At 41.6% G+C, this 16,432-nt stretch overlaps 1 protein-coding gene across 1 annotated transcript in view; it reads left to right on the top strand.

The window, feature by feature from the left end:
- Positions 1 to 606: 606 nt before the first annotated feature.
- The window catches only part of PRCC (proline rich mitotic checkpoint control factor), a 39,013-nt gene continuing 23,187 nt past the window's right edge, over positions 607 to 16,432 (top strand). The window contains exon 1 of the mRNA XM_036758247.1: positions 607 to 1,455. Coding sequence (XP_036614142.1) covers positions 985 to 1,455 — 471 coding nt within the window. The 5' untranslated portion in view covers positions 607 to 984. The remainder of the gene's footprint in view (positions 1,456 to 16,432) is intronic.

Raw genomic sequence — 16,432 nt, 5'->3', positions numbered from 1 at the left:
CTGGCATGGGGAGCCTGAATCATGGTTTAAAGTCGGAGTGGGGCGGGTGAAGAACGGGCTGGGGGATGGGGCAAGGGAGGGAAAGAGCAGACATTGATCATGTTTTCCATCTTATTTCAGATTCATAAAGGAATAGTTTGTAGCGTGTCTCCCTTTTGGAGAACAGTGTGACTTCTTTCGGGCCAACAGTGAGATTTCATTCAAGCCTCCAAGCCAGCACTCAATCCTGGTACTTTCGGGGAACTCTAACAGACGCGGGCAGTATAGACCAAAAAGAGAAAGAAAGCTCTAGCATTTAACTAAGGGTGGTCACTCTCCCTTTAAATAACCTTCCTGAGTCCTCCAAATACCCATGCACCCCTCTCCTTCCGAGCACCACTGCACAATTACCCAGAGTTAATCAAATTTCCCACAAGTCTAAGCTGCAGAATCCGCAATTTCCCCAAACTGGGTACTACAGTTCCCGAGATGCTCCCGTACACAACACTGATCACTGCGATGTTCTTTGGGAATTGTAGTTCTGTCGGAGGCTCCAAGGCACAGGAAACTACTCACCCCAGATTCCCCCGCGCTGGAGGCGGGTTTTGCTTTCCGCCTGACCTTCGCCTCTAGACTCCACCTCCCGCCGTGCCCCGCGCGAAATCGCAGGAGGCGACGAAGGGGACTTTCGCCAAGGTGGCCGCTGGGAACTGTAGTATTAGAGCGGCGAGGCTAGGGGGAGGCGGAGTGACTCGGCGGCCATTACCTGTGTGGAGCTGCTGGGACCGGGAGCCCAAGCTAAGAGGGAGGCCTTGGTCGGGTGGGGACGCAACCGCGGTCATGGGCTCCCGCCGAGGCTAGGCCTCGGAGAGCGGAGCAGGCGGGTCCTCCCGCCTCCTGTCCAGCCCCGCCTCGCGGTGGGGCCCGCTAGGCCTCTTTGCGTCCCCGGCCTCGATTAGGCCGCTCCTTCCGGCAAGGGCGCCCCGGAGGCGGGCGGGCAGAGCCATGTCTCTAGTTGCCTATGCCAGCAGCGAAGAGAGCGAGCCGGACGAAGCAGAGCCCGAGGAGGAGGCGGCCACCTCGGCCCCGGCCGCTGGACCTAGCCTGGGGGGCCTCTTCGCCTCCCTCCCCCCGCCCAAGGGTCCTGCCCTGCTGCCCCCACCTCCCCAGCTGCTGCCCCCGGCCTTTCCCCCGCCGCTGCTGCTGCCCCCGCCGCCGGCCGGAGACCCCCGGCTGCAACCCCCACCCCCGCTGCCCTTCGGCCTGGGTGGCTTCCCCCCGCCCCCGGGCCTCAGTTTGGCCGAAGCAGCGGGGGTGGGAGAGGGGCTGGGGCTGGGGCTGCCCCTGCCGCGGGCTCCAGGCCTCAACCTGCCCCCTCCGATCGGCGGTGCCGGGCCCCCTCTGGGGCTCCCCAAGCCAAAGAAGAGGACTACGGAGCCGGTGCGGATCGCGGCCCCCGAGCTGCACCAGGGAGATGTGAGTAGCCGCAGCGCGCTCCCGCCCCGCCCCCAGAGCTGCCCACCCCGCGGGGCTCCACCACCGGGCTGCAAGTGGGGGCCACGTCCGCTGGCCGGAGCCCCCTCCAGTCCACTGAGTCCGAGCTCTCCTGGTCGTGCTCCGGGGTTGTGAAAGTTAGGGCTACTTGCACATTGCACTTTTTCTTAAATTGGGCCACTCTTCTAAGGATCCGGCTGATCCTGGTCCCACGACGGACATCAGGACCCCGCATCTCGGACGCTTCTCTGTTGCAGTCCGTGGCTCTTCTTTCCTTCACCCCCCTCACCCCTGGGCCTGTGCTCCTCATAACAGACAGAACTAGAGGCCGAGATAGATACCAGACTCTCGAGTTCTATTCCTTGATGAATGTCATGGCATCATAAATTTATCCATTCTTTCCCAGACTGTGAGCTTCAGTTAGGAGCACTTCTGTCCATCTCCCTCCTCGCCTCCCCTTCTTACAGAAAGATGTGTCAACTAAAAACCATCAATGTCTTTGGAAAAGGTGTACTTAAGGAACACTTGTGAAGCTGGACTACTTTCCCCTTTGCTCTTCTTCCATTTATACCCAGGGGAGGCAGGGACATTGAGGCTGTCTGTCATTGGAGGTTCTATATCTCTTGGCCTCAGTGGTTTCTTTTTTATTGGAACAGCGTAACAGAGGTAGGATTACCTGCTCTTTAAAAGGGAGTTGGGGATGCCCCAGAAATTCTTTCTTTGACTTTCCCACCTGATTTCACATTTCCCTAAATAGTCAGTACTGACCACTGCCTCTTCTGAGTTGTTGGCTGGTCCCCGGGCTGACATATTATGAGTCTTGGGGCTGCTAATTCTTTTCCTTAAAGATTTTCATCACTTTCCCTATCTTACTGGAGATCACTAACACAACCTAGGTGTCCTTCCTGTCTCTGGGTGCTCTTCAGGACAGTATTATAGACTCTTAACCAGTGTGGTATTTTGAGTTGAAAGCAGGCAGAAATGGTTGATTTACTTTCCCTGTGATACCTCTTAAGGAGCTTGCCCCATCCTACAAAGGGGAGGGACGTGTATGAGGCAGAGGAAAATAGATTCTCCATTTTTTTGCTCATTGTCTACTATTGTCATAGTCTTTGATCTCAGACTAAATTAAGGGACATGTGGGTGATGAATGGGTGAAGCAATTAGACTTCTATAGTGATAACTAGAAAAAGCAATTGTAATTCTGGTAGGAAGTATAAAGCTGATGAGCTCAGATGAAGAGGTAGAGATTCTGTGGATTCTTTTTTTTTTATTTTTTTTTATTTTCACTTAACCAAAATCCTCCTCTCCTTCCCATATTCTCCCCCCTTGAAAAAGAAAGAAAAAAAACTAAAGGTCTTGTACAAAGCAAGTATATAGCCAAGCAAAACAAATTCCCACATTGGCCATGTCCTTAAAAAAAAAAGCCTCAATCTGCACTCAAGTACATCAACTCTGTCAGGAGGGGATAGCATGTTTTATCATGAGACCTCTGGAATCATGTTGGGTTATGTTTGATAGATTTTTTTTGTCTTTTTAAACTTTTTAATTTAAATTACATTTTTAAAATTAACAAAAAATCTTTTTCTCTCCCACTCATCCTCTTCTCTCCTTCTTTGTTGAGAAAGAAAGAAAAACAAAACCCCTCTTACAAACATTCTTCGTCAAGCAGAATGAACTCCACTGTTGGCCTTCTCCAAAAGCATAAGTTCTCAATCTGCACTCTGAATGCATGACCACTCTGACAGGAGGCTGGTAGCATATTCCATCATGAGTTCTCTGGATTTGTGTTGATCAGAATTTCTAAGACTTTAAAAACTGATTATCTTTATAATATTGTTGTTTTTGTATAAATTGTTCTCCTGGTTCTGCTCACTTCACACAAGTCTTCCCAGATTTCTCAGAAACCATATGCTTCATCATGTTTTACTGCGCAATTAATTCCCTTATGGGAATTACTTGTTCACCCATTCTCCAAAATTGATGGACACCCCTTCATTTTCCAGTTCTTTGCCATTACAAAAAGAGCAGCTATAAATATATACATATAGGACCTTTCCCTCCTTCTTTGTGGCATGGGCCCAGTGACTTTTGGAGCACAATTCCAAATTGCTATAAATATTTTTGGTATACATGGGTCCTTTTCTTCTTTCTTTGACCTCTTTGGGATATAGACCTGGTAACTGTATTATGGGGTCAAAGGGTTTACACAATTTTATCATTCGGGAGGCAGAATTCCAAATTGCTTTCCAGAATGACTGGACCAATTCACAGCTTCACCAACAGTGCATTAGTGTACTTTTTTCCCCACAGCCCCTGCAGGATTTGTTATTTTCCTTGGTAATGTTACTAATCCTGATGGTTATGAGATAGAACAACCTCCCTTTGTGGACTTTCAGTTCAGTAATCTTTTTTTCCATTTTATTTTCCAAACAACAAACATTTATTTTCCTTCTCATTTACCTCCCCCATTTAAAAGAAAAAAAAACAAAACCTATATAAAAAATTTGCATCATCAAGCAAAACCAATTCCTACTTTATCCATGTCCAGAAAGCCTGTCTCACTCTGAATCTTGACTCTGTCTGTAAGAAGGTGGGTAAGATAGATCATCAGTCCTCTGGAATCATGGTTGGTCATTGCATTGACCATAATTCTTAAGTCTTCCAAAGTTGTTTGTCTTCCGCACCGAGGGTTATTGTATACGTTGTTCCGGTTCTGCTTGTTTCACTCTGCATCAGTCTGTAAGTCTTTCCAGGTTTCTCTGAACCTCTTTTGTCATTTCTTACAATACAATAGTATACATTACATTCACATGCCATATTTTTAGTTCAATTTAACAAACATTTACTAAACATTTACTGTGTTGGGAACTGTTCTAGGAGCAAGAGAAGGTACACAAATTTAGTTACTATATGGTCCTATTGTGTAATTTACATTCGTATAGGGCATAGGATACACAGATAGTTATCTGTGTACCGGGGATGTAAAACAGAAGCATGTGTGAAAGGAGGTCTTTATTGATGGGAAGGAATATGGGCAAGCTTCAGGAAGGCAGTGGTATTTCAGTTTTTAGCAAAGTATATTATACTATGCTTGTGGAAAAGATGGAGAAATGTCAACTAGATGATATTATAATTAGATGGATTTGGAACTCTTTGAATGACTGAACTCTGTCAGTAATGGTTCCTTCTCAGCTTGTCAGGAGTTCTCTAGTGGAGTTCCCCTGGGATCTGTGCTTTGTCCTGTTTAACATTTTTATCTTTGACTTCGAGAAAGATGTAGATAGATAGATAGCCTGCTCATCCATATTTGCAGTTGACACAAGCTAACATGCTGCATGATAGTCAGGATTCACCATTAACTTGATAGGCTGGAACATTTGGCTGAATTTAATCAAATGAAATTAAATACTGATAAGTATAAAATTTTACATCTGCCTTAAAAAAAAAAAACAAACTTCACAAGCACAACATGAGGGAGACCTCAGCACTTTGTCTGAAAAAGATCAGAGGGTTTTAGTGGACTGTTATCTCTCTGAGTCAAGCCTATGAGTCAGTTATTTGGCAGCCAAAAAATATAATTTGCTCTAGCTGCTAGCCCTGCTGGACTGTTCTCTAGTCAAACCACTTCTGTATGATTTTGTTTAGTTCTGTCGACCACATAGTAAAGACATTGATAAGTTGGAGGAGAAGCTTCAGGGTGGTAAAGGACTTTGAGTCCATGTCATATGAAAATTGGATGAAGGAACTCGGGGATATTTAACTTAGAAAAGAGACTACTCTGGGAGAAGCTGTGAAAGCTTTTGAAACATTTGAAGGGATGGTGTATCAAGAGGCATTAGATTGTTCTCTTTGGCTCCAGAGAGCAAAAGCGGGAACAGTGAATGGATAAAAGTTACAAAGAAGCCAATTTAGGCTTGACAATAGGGAAAACTTCCCAGTGATTAGAGTGTCCAAAAATGGGATGATCGGCCTTGAGAAGTGATTATTTTCCCCTTGAAGAAGGGAATTTCCCCCTTTGGAGCTCTTTAAGCAGAAGCTGGATGGCCGCTTGTTGGGTACATGTTAGTTACTGCATAGCTACTGAGGTCCTTAGAATCTAGAAAACAGACCAGTGTGGCTGTCAGCTTTTGAGTTGGATAGTGGTATGGGCAATGATAATAGTACCATCCAGGAATAATCCAAAGATTATATCTGTTTTGCTTTGATTCTTCCGCTTGTCCGCTGAATAGGAGTTGAGCTTCCTATTTTTCATTTGTTCAGTTTCCAAATAATAATTGTTCTCTGAGTGCACCTTGATGGTAACTCATACCAGATCAATGATTTTTTACCTTCATTTTAAAGGTAAGAGTTCTGACATCGGAATATATATATATCCCCTTAAACATTTCCCCTTTTGAGGCTTTTCTGGCTTAGGCATAGAAACTTCTGTTCAGGAGCCAATTAGAAAGAGGCTTCCTTGCTCTGCCTGTAGCTTCATTTCTTTCCAGTAGCATGTACTTGCCTGTTTGAAGCTCCACCAGAGGGTGTTCAGGGGGCAGGAAATAGGAAGGAAAGCTCACGCTGTTCACTCTAGTTCTTTAGGGGGACTTAAAGAGTTAGTGGAATATATAGTGGATAGCACTGGACCCAGAGTAGGGAGATTGTGGCTTAAGCCTCCTCCAATCAATTACAAGTATTTGTGAAGGGCCTACGATGTGTTAGGCACAGAGGATACCAGGACAGACGTGAAACAGCCTCTACTGTCAAGCTACTCAGTCATGGGGGTAATAATTACAGTAGCAGCTTCCTAGAGGTATGGTGAGAAAAGTATTTTAAGCTATGTGAAGGTGAGTTGTTATTACTATAGTAAAATCTCAGCTGTTTACTTTGCAAATTTTATGAGTCTCCTTTGTCCCCATTCCTTAGCCAGGTAGCCTGGTCTCTAGGTGCAGGTTGTAGATAGGAGGAAGCAAGATCCAGGTAGAGGGTGTTTTGAGTTTGTCTCCAGTTGCATAGTAAAGCTAAATACTTCCAGTGACAGGGGCCTCGGTGGTCATTCAAACAGTTCACCTAAACAAAGGAATTTTTACTGAAAGGTACCTGATAAGCAGTTGTCCAGCCTCTATTCGAAGACCTCCAAGGTTGGTGAACCCATCCTCTCTCAAGGCAGCCCTTTCCACTTTTGGATTGTTGTTGTTTGTCCTTGGTTCTCAAAGAGGACCATGATATCAGGGAGGTGATGCCTTGACATGCAGGTGAATTGGATTTAAGTGAGGGAGGGCTGTGCAGTCAGCAGCCTCATTCTCCTCTGGAGCCATCTGGGTCCAGTGGCAAGATATAGATCTGGACAAATGGACATAACCCTAGATGCAGTGGGAGACCTTGACCTTTTTAAGCTAAGGTCTTTAACAGATCTCAGTTTGACTGAGGCAATACCCATTCAGTGATTAAAGCTAGGTAAGTAATGAGGCCAAGAATGGCCTCTTTTACCTAGTCAAAAAAAGAAAATCAATCTGGAAGGGGAAGACTCTCAGGGTTTCTGGCCAAAACAGAAACAGTTGCTATTTACTTTCACTCTGAGCCAATCAGAGCCCAAATAATACTAAATGGGGCTTGGCCTGGGACCTATTGTTGGCCCCTCAAAGAGAGCCAAAATGATTTGGGTTTAAGGCTTGGTCCTTAAGAAAGAAGTCTAGCTGGTAGACCCCAAGGTATCTTGTGACGTTTCAGGGATTACTTCTTTGGGCAGAGCATCCCCAGGAAAGGAAGGGAGGGAAGACTGTGTTGCCCAGCTGGCCAGTTGCAGTTGAGTCCCCAGTGGGGCCACCCCTACTAATTGTAGAGGTTGTCCTTCATTCTCAAAGAAGACCATGACTTCAGGGAGGTGATGCCATGATATGCAAGTGAGTTGGATTTAAGTGAGGGAGGGCTCTGCAAAGGTGGGGAACCCACTCTCTCTCCAGGCAGTCTTTTCCACTTTTAGATAGCTCTAATTGTTAGGAAAAACGGCTAGTGGATGAAATACTGGGCTTCAGATCTGGAAGACTTATTTTTCTGAGTTCACATCCAGCCTCCCACACTTCTTAGCTGTGTGACCCCAGGTAAGTCACTTAACCTGTTTGCTTTAGTTCCTCATTTGCAAAATGAGCTAGAGAAAGAAATGGCAAACCACTCCAGTATCTTTGCCAAGAAAACACCAAATGGGGTCACAGAGAGTCGGATGTTACTGAAATTGATGAGGGTACAGTCTCTGGGAACCCCCTTGAACCTGGAATACAGTCTCTGGGAGAGCCCCCTTGAACTCTTCTTGAATCTTCCAACTAGATCTGGCCTTCTCCTAAGGCCATAAGCCTTACAATTATCTTTAGGCCCAAATATCCACCCTAGCCTAGCCCACCCTTAATCCTGATCAAAATATCTACCCTAGCCCAGTTGCCCTAATTTTCTTATTGTCTGTCATCTCCAGGTAGCCTTCAGCTATTTCCCCACCTTGGAGTCTGACCTCATCTAAGTCCTCCATAGACTCCTCCTCAAGACCTTCCCTAAACCCCTCCTCTAGTCACCCCAGACCACCCCTCAATCCACCCTACAATCTGTGTGTATATAATCTCCACCTTGCCTCCATGAAGGTGCTCAGATTCAATCTAGCTCAGTGGATTGAATCTGGCCCACTTGTCACAAAGTGTCACAAAGGGTGGGATTTCTTAAGACAACCCAATATAGCTAATCCTTAATACACTTTGTCTTTTCCCTTGGCTGAGAAGGCTCGAGTGGAATTCTTTCGGCAGGACCCGGCATGTAGGTATTTTGGGGTGTCAAGCACTCCTAGCAACCTATGGTTCCATACCTGTCATTCATTTTTCTTTAACCTCTTCAAAATAAACAACAAAATTGTTAGTAAGTTTTTTGAGATATCAAGCCTAAATTTTCCTCTTTGCAACTTTTATTCCTTATTCTTGGTTCTGTACTCTAAAGTCAAACAGGACAAATTTAATCACTTCTCCATATGCCAGCCCTTCAAATACTTAGGTATCATGCTGTCTTCTGGTCTTCTCCTCTCCAGGTTAAACATGTTCAGTTCCTGTAATAATATCTTATTATCCATGTGTGGATTTGCCGTGGCTTCATTTTCTCCACCTCATAGTGCTGCTTTTGGTTTAATTCTCTTTGACTCTGATTTTGGGGTGCTTAGAGAATACAAATTTATTTTGATATTAGTATTAAAATATTTTTATGTATTTTGTTTATATATAAATAATTTATGGTGTATGTTCCTGCATGCATTATATCTATCTAGTGCTCTATGTGTGTATGCATAGATATTTATATCTGTCTCTTTGTGTTTGTCATACATACTGATTCTAAAGGCAAATAAGAGTTTTGGGATTATCTGGATTTAGATCCTCTGCTTCTTCCTTAGTGCAAATAACCAAACTGTAATGATTTGAATGAGGGTTTGGGTTTATTTGTAGACTTCAGTTATCTAGGTCAAGCCTTTAATGAACTGAAATAATTAAAAGTTATCCGTAGTTTGGGATTCTGTAAGCTTCTGTACCAGAAAATGGAATGACAGGCAAGTGGGAAGATTAGAAAGCGAAAGGGCAAGCCCAGACATAGAAAATAAAAGATGAGTTTTAGAGAGATAGAAAAGAAACCCTGAATTGAGGTAAGAAGACTGGGGTACAGATTCAGGAGATGCCTGAAACCAAATGGCAAAAAAAAATAAAATATAGGGTGAATCCAGGAATTGAGATAACAGCTCAGAAGAGTATAGTTGGGAGCCCTGAGGGTCTTTTCTTGGACCCTTATTTCCACTCTGGCTCTTGGCCTTGTCTGTGGTGATGGTGATTGCTTTTTGGAAAGTATGGCTTAAAGAGCCAGACCTGCAGAGATAAGAGAGGCTGGTCATGGGGAATGAGGCTCTCATAGATCTATTTAGCCCACTGGACCCAGCTTAATGGAAAATGTCTGTTTCCGCTCCTGCTGTACAATCTGGGCTGTGTGTCTCTTGTCACTCTTGGCAGCTGGATCTAAAGTCAGGATTGAGGTTGACTAGGAACGCTGTCCACGAGGACGCCATACTTTCTCCCGGCTCTATGGCCTTTGTTAGTTTCCAGTATCTTTTACCTTTCTGGTTCTGACTGACACGTATTACTGTCATGTACATTACTGGCAGCAGTTTTAAGAATCCCTCTTCCACAGCTTCCCATTAAATAGATTTCAGCACCTCGCAACTCCTATGAGGTCATTGGGTTTTAAATTATATTCTGATGTGCTTCAGGACGTTTCTTTTAGCCCTGTTCTTAGTGGGTCCAGGATGAACACTTATATACTGTCATACTTCTGCCTTTTCTCTTCTATCCCAAACCTCAGCATTTTAATCTTCAGTATTTTATTGAGATAACTGAATAACTTGTTGCTTAGCCTTACCTCTGCTTCCTATTAGTTTTAAGTCATGTCTCCTCCACATGACTAGAAATACTCAGAGAACATTTCTTTCTTTTTGATCTGGGGGGAAGGTGGAGGACAGGAAGGCAACAGCTGCTGTCAGTGATAGTGACCAAGGTCCTAGCCTTTTCTTTACCTCCGAGGTATCCCATTGTTGTTCAGTCGTTTCGGTCATGTCTGACTCTTCATGACCCTATTTTGGGTTTTTTTTTTGGCAGAGATACTTGGAATGGTTTGCCATTTCTTTCTCCAGCTCATTTTACAGATGAGGAAACTGAGGCAAATAGGATTAAGTGTCTTGCCCAGCTAAGAAGTGTCTTGAGGTCAAATATGAACTCAGCTCTTTCTGACTCCAGGCCTACACCCCATCCACTGAACCACCTAGCCTCACCGGTCCCTTCCCATTGTTAGCCAGAGCTTTGTTTTCTGTAAGTCACAAAGACTGATTCAAAATCTAACCTTGGCCACTTCATTAAGCCTGGTGACCCTGGATTTAACCTTTCCGATCCTTAGTTTCCTCATCTGTAAATAAGAATAACAATACTTGTAGCCTACCTTGCTGAGTGGTTGTGAGGAAAGCACTTTGTAAGCCTTAAAGCAGTATGTAAATAGGAGTTATAGAGAGTCTCTGGTTTTTCTCAGGTTTGCTTTGTGACCTTTTCACCTCTGTGCATTTCAACATCTATAAAAGTGACCTTCCTTACCCTTTTGTTAAAAAAGGGAGGAATATCCATGCGAGTACAAGGTGGTTTTCCATGGTAAAATATTTATCACTGTGATGCTGAGGTAAAGGCAAACACATACTTTAGGAGCTATGATTTTATTATGTGGTATGTGGAAACAGTTGATTTACACTATATTTCTAATAATGAAATTTAGTAGGAGATTGGTATAAGACATTCAGAAAAGGTTTGCTATCATGAAGACCTCTAGGAGTCATCCTCCCAAATACAAAATACAATAGATCTTTATAAAGTCCTTTTTATAAAAGAATTATTGGCCTGCTTATCAAATTTGAATATGTTATAAAGCCAGGAGAGAGAACTAACAGGTTGAATGATAGGATTCAAAGATGTTAGGTTAGAACTTCGGGCTGAATCTAAGAAGATGGAATTTAATGAGGATAAAGTCATTTGGGTTCAAAAAATCAGCATCATAAGTACAAGGTGGGGCAGGCGTGGCTAGACAGGAGTTCATAATGGAACATTCCATAGCTTTGAAATTTGTAGATGTGGGTTCAAATCCTGCATCTTCCTGCATTTTGCACTTTACTTGTGTGCCCTTGGATGAATTAGTCTTTCTGAGACTCAGATTCCTCATCTTTAAAATGAGGGAATTGTTCTAGATGAGGTCTAAGGTCCCTTCCAGCTTTCAATCTATAATCTTATAATCTAGGAATTTTAGTGGACGGCAAGAATCCGGTGAACCATTGTGACGTATAGACCAGGTAAGCCAATGCCAACTTAAGCTGTATTAAGAGGATTTAGCATATAGCACTAAGTTGCAGAATTTCCAGAATAGAGCCACCAGATTGCCAAAGATCCCCTAGTTTATCCTATATGAAGATCTTTGAAGGTACTAAGGTTGTTTAGCTTGAAGAAAAGTAGACTTAAGGGTGTAGGATAACAGTCTTTTAACTACTTTGAAGGCTTGTCATAGAAGAAGGATTAGATTAGATAGATTGGGTTCAGTCCTGGGTGGGTGGGAAGTGGGGCAGAACTAGGAGCAAAGGATAAAAGTTGGAGAGACAAATTTTAGCTTGATCTAATGAAAAACTTCCTAATAATTAAGAGCTATTCAAAGGTGGGTATGTGTGGGCAACCTTGGAGGTAGTAGGTCATTCATCACTAGCAATCTTAAAACAGAGGCTGGATGACCACTTGCCAGGTATGAGTTTGTTTTTTGTTTTTTGGTAAATTTTAAAACTTATTTTAAACTTTAATACAAAATGAGAAAAGAAAAAAAAACATTGCCACGTACACAGCAGAACACAAGAGAGGACTCCATATAAAATAATAAATTTCCATTTCAGGAAAACCTATGTAATAAATACTACACGTTGTTTTCAAAGCTGCCCACTTTTCTTTGCTTCCTTGTTGGTTTTCTTTTATTCTCTGCTGTGCGTTTTCTACTTTATTCCCCCCCCCACCCTAAAGAAGGCTACAATTAAATACAGATATATATGTATGTTTATACACACATATAGATAGCTATAAACATATACACGTACACATATACACTCATACATGTAAGACCACACTCTGCTTATTTCCACTTGTCATCTGTTTCTCTGAAGGTGAATAGCATCTTTCTTCATAAAGTCCAAGTCTTTCCATGTTTTTCTAAATCAACCAGGTGATCATTTCCTACACCACAGCAATATTCCAACCCAATCACATCCTGAGAGATTGTCTATGAGAATTTTTCCCTGATTTTCTGCATTCCTTCTATTCCTGGCTGCACAGGAAAATTTTAATTTAATTTAAAATAATTGAAATTATCCATTTTATACTTTGACAATGCTCTTTCACCTTATAATGTAGTTTAGGGTCTGATACTGCAGAATCTGCTTCCTTTTTACATCTTTTTTCCCTGTTTTTTTTTTTTTTTAAAGTTCTCAACCTTTTGTTTTTCCAGATAAATCTTGTCATTATTTTTTTTAACTTAGGTAATTTTTTAGTCAGGGATGGGATTGAATAAAGAGATTAGTTAGGTAAAATTGTCTTTTTGTTTTTTACTCTATTGGCTTTACCTACATAGTTCCTGTGTCTGTTTTGGCAGGTATAGTCTGAGGTATTTTATACTGTCTAGTTATTTTAAATAGGCTAAACAATATTGAATAATATTGCTAACAAATAGTGTAGTTTCCCTATTTTAATCTTTTAAATCTATTTTAGCTTTAACTTTGCCTGAGATCGACTACCCCTGCTTTTTTTACATAATAAATTCTACTCCAGCCCTTTATTTTATCTTTGTATCTCTCATTTTTATAGCATTTCCTGAAAGCAACGTACTGTTGAATTCAAATTTTTAATCTACCATTAGTTTCCGTTTTATGTCTAAATTCATCTCATTCACATTCTAAGCTATAATTACTTATTTTTCTTCACTATCCTTTTCACCTTATTGCTATCCCTCCTCGGCTTTAATTGTGTCTAGTACCTGCACTCCTATTCCTTAATCTGCAACCGCTTCCTTATCCTCTCCCTTCACCCTATCCCCTTGCTCTCTTATTTATTTCTGAATTTAAAAGACTTTTATACCCTTCTAGCTATATGTTTTTTCCTCTTTAACCCACTCCCCATGAGAGTAAAGTTGGAGCACTACCCACTCTCTCCCCTACTAGCTTCTTCTGTATCAGTTTTTCCTTTTATGCCTCATTTGTATGAAATAATTAGTCCTTTTTATCTCTTCCTACACATTTTTACTTTTTAGAATCACTCCATCATATATAGCTCAGCCCAAGCCTTTCTTTCAAACTACCCAAATAATGGTGACAGTCATGAGAGTACTGATAATATTTTCACATAAAAGAAGTAAATAATTTGACCTTACTGAGTCCCCTATAATTGGTCTTGTAACCTTATATTTCCCCTGAATGTTATATGGCACATTTTCCCTTAAGTTCTGCTGTTTTTACTACAAATATCTGAAAGTCTTTTCAGTTCGTTAAATGTCCATTTTTTTTTTTGCATTCAGAATTATACTTTGTGGGTAAGTTACTCCAGGTCTTTTGCTCTACAAAATATAATATTCCAAGACCTACAACATAGCAGCTGCTAGGTCTTGTGTAATCTTTATTGTAGCTCCATGATATTTAAATTGATTTTTTTCTTATTACTCCCAATATTTTCTCTTTAATTTGGGAGCTTTGAAACTTGGCTATGATATTCCTGTAAGTTTTCCTACTGGGATCTCTTTCAGGTGGTGGTAGTTAATTTTTTTTCTATTTCTATTTTGCTTTCTTGTTCTAGAACTTCAGGGAAACTTTCCTTGATAATTTCTTATAATTTGTTTCAAGATTCTTTTTTTTAATCATAACTTTCTGGTAGTCTGATTATTTTTTTATTATATCTCCTCATATTATTTCTCCTCGATCTGTTCTACAGATCAGTTGTTTTTCTGATGAGATCAGATATGTTATAAAGGGGAATTTTGCTCAGATTAGAGTTGGACTACATGGCCTTTAATGTATTTTCCAACTGTGGGTCTGTGACTTTTAAACTTTTATAAATTATGTAATAGGTATTATAATAGTATTTAAAGACAAATGGACGTAGATGTTTGGATGTCATTTTCCCCTAGACTGTAAGCTCTTCAAGAGCAGAGACTATCTTTTACTTTTCTTTGTATTCTCAGTGCTTAGCATAATGCCTAGCATATAGTAGGCTCTTAATAAATGATTATTGACCAACTGACTTTACTGCCTGCCAAATCTGCCTAAGCACAGGTGACTGTGTCATTTCCCTGCTCAAAAAAGTCACTGCCTCCCTGGTGCTGATAATCTAAAATTACAGATTCCTTGCTTGGCATTTAAGGCCTACTATAATTTTTCTCCAGTTTATTTTTCCAGGCTTATTTCGTATTATTTCCCATAGTTGACATGTATTTTACTTCTTTTAGCCACAGGGAACAGTTTGTGATAACCATTTTTGTTATAAGAATTGGAAAAAAGAATATATTACCTATAGTTATATAATATCCTAAACTTTAATAAATTTACCTTTGAATATCACTTAAAGCTTGTTTGGATAGCCTGTGTTCAGCCTAAGCTATTAACAGTGAATGAAAATTCTGTATTAATCCGTTGGGGGAGGGGTAGAGTAGCTCTCTTCTCATCACACTAGAGAGCAATGAGGCTAGCCAGAAACCAGTTAGAATGGGGCAGAGAGAGAAAATGTACAAAAGATTGAGGATCTGAAGTTTGATTACTTGCCTGTGAAGCAGTCCAAAAGAAAGTACTTCTCTTAGTCTGGTATAAAGGAAACTTTGAAAATATGAAAATGTGTTTGTTAACTGAAGGGCTGGGACTGGTTGAGGATGTAATTAGCTCAGCAAAGCAGATCTCAGTTGTTGGTTACTTTTACAGTCAGTTACTGGCATTTGTTGAGTACCTACTGTGTACTGATTACTGTTGTGAGGAAATATTAAACTGAGACGGAATCCCTGCTGTCAAAGCAAAGGGGTAGGGTCTAAGAATGCCTATGTGCATAAAGAATAGGAAGTTTCCCTATTGGAGAGGCCTATGGTAGAACCACCTCTTTTTTAGGCCTGGGGATTGTGGGGATGACTTTGTGACTTACTCCAAACCTTCAAACTAGTTTTTCTCCAGGCCCTCTGGGAATCTTTAACATCTCTTTGTAACTGAGGCTATAGATCAAATCTGGAAGGGAAATAGATTTCTCCAATGGCTTTGACCTTTAATACCCTGTAGAAAAGTAGTTAACACACCACTTATCCCCATGGATCCCTCCTGCTCTGTGGTTGTATATATTCTTTCTTTGTAAGTGGTTTCAGTTGCTTGGGTGAGGTTGTGGGCCAGTCCCTATTGATCTTTCTGGGGGCAGATTTATTGGAGCTAGGATAGAGATTAGCTGTTAATCTCTATCAAGGACAAGATTTAAACAATAAGAAGACTTTAGCAACTCTTAAGTTTAGTGGGAGGTGTGGGGAATAGCCAATCGTCTTAACCTACGTCTTGCCGCTGGACTCTGATGACGCTGGAGGAGAGAGTGAGGTTCGTGACTTTTCACAGCTCTGGCTCACCTAAATCCATTTCACTTACAAGTCAAGACATCACTCTCCTAATGTCACCGGTCCTCTTCGAGAATGACAGCAACAAAGGTTACTGGGATAAGCTACCAACAAAGGTTGATGCATTGGCACCCCTGGCTATTGCTTCCTGGGTACTTTTTTCTCCTTTTTCATTTTCCTCCCTGTTAGCCCACTCCTCAGTCATTCATCTCCTAAATGTGGGTGTAGATTAGGTTTTACTTGGCCCTTTTCTCTTTCTCTGTACTTTAATATTTTTTGGGGGGTGAGCCTATCTGTTCCCTTGGGTTCAGTCATTATTTCTGTGCAGATTATTCCAAAGTTGGTGTATCTATCCCTAGTCTCTTCATTATCTCCAGCTACATGCTGACATTCTTTATCTGGATGTTCTTCTCCTAGGAGAACTGAATTTACTATCACCTCCTCTTCAATTTCCCTATTTTTGCTGTTGATAGTCATCATCTTCCCTGTCACTCACACTTGAAACCTATGAGGTATCTGTGACTCTTCTCTCTCTTGTATGCCTTGCATCTATTCAGTTATGAAAGTCCTTTTCATTCTACCACTACATTTCCTCTCCTCTCATGTTGCCAACACCCCAGTTCAGACCATGACCATTTCTCACTCATACTATGTAATAGCCTTATAGTGGATCTTCCTGCTTCTAGCCTTAAGTTCAGGGATTTTTAACCTCTTGCATCATTTCACCCCATTTGGCAGACTGGTGAAGTCTATGGACTCCTCAGAGTGTTTTTAA

Source organism: Trichosurus vulpecula, chromosome 4, assembly GCF_011100635.1.
Source record: "Trichosurus vulpecula isolate mTriVul1 chromosome 4, mTriVul1.pri, whole genome shotgun sequence".
Lineage (NCBI taxonomy): Eukaryota > Metazoa > Chordata > Mammalia > Diprotodontia > Phalangeridae > Trichosurus > Trichosurus vulpecula.
This window is presented reverse-complemented; position numbering and strand designations above follow the sequence as displayed.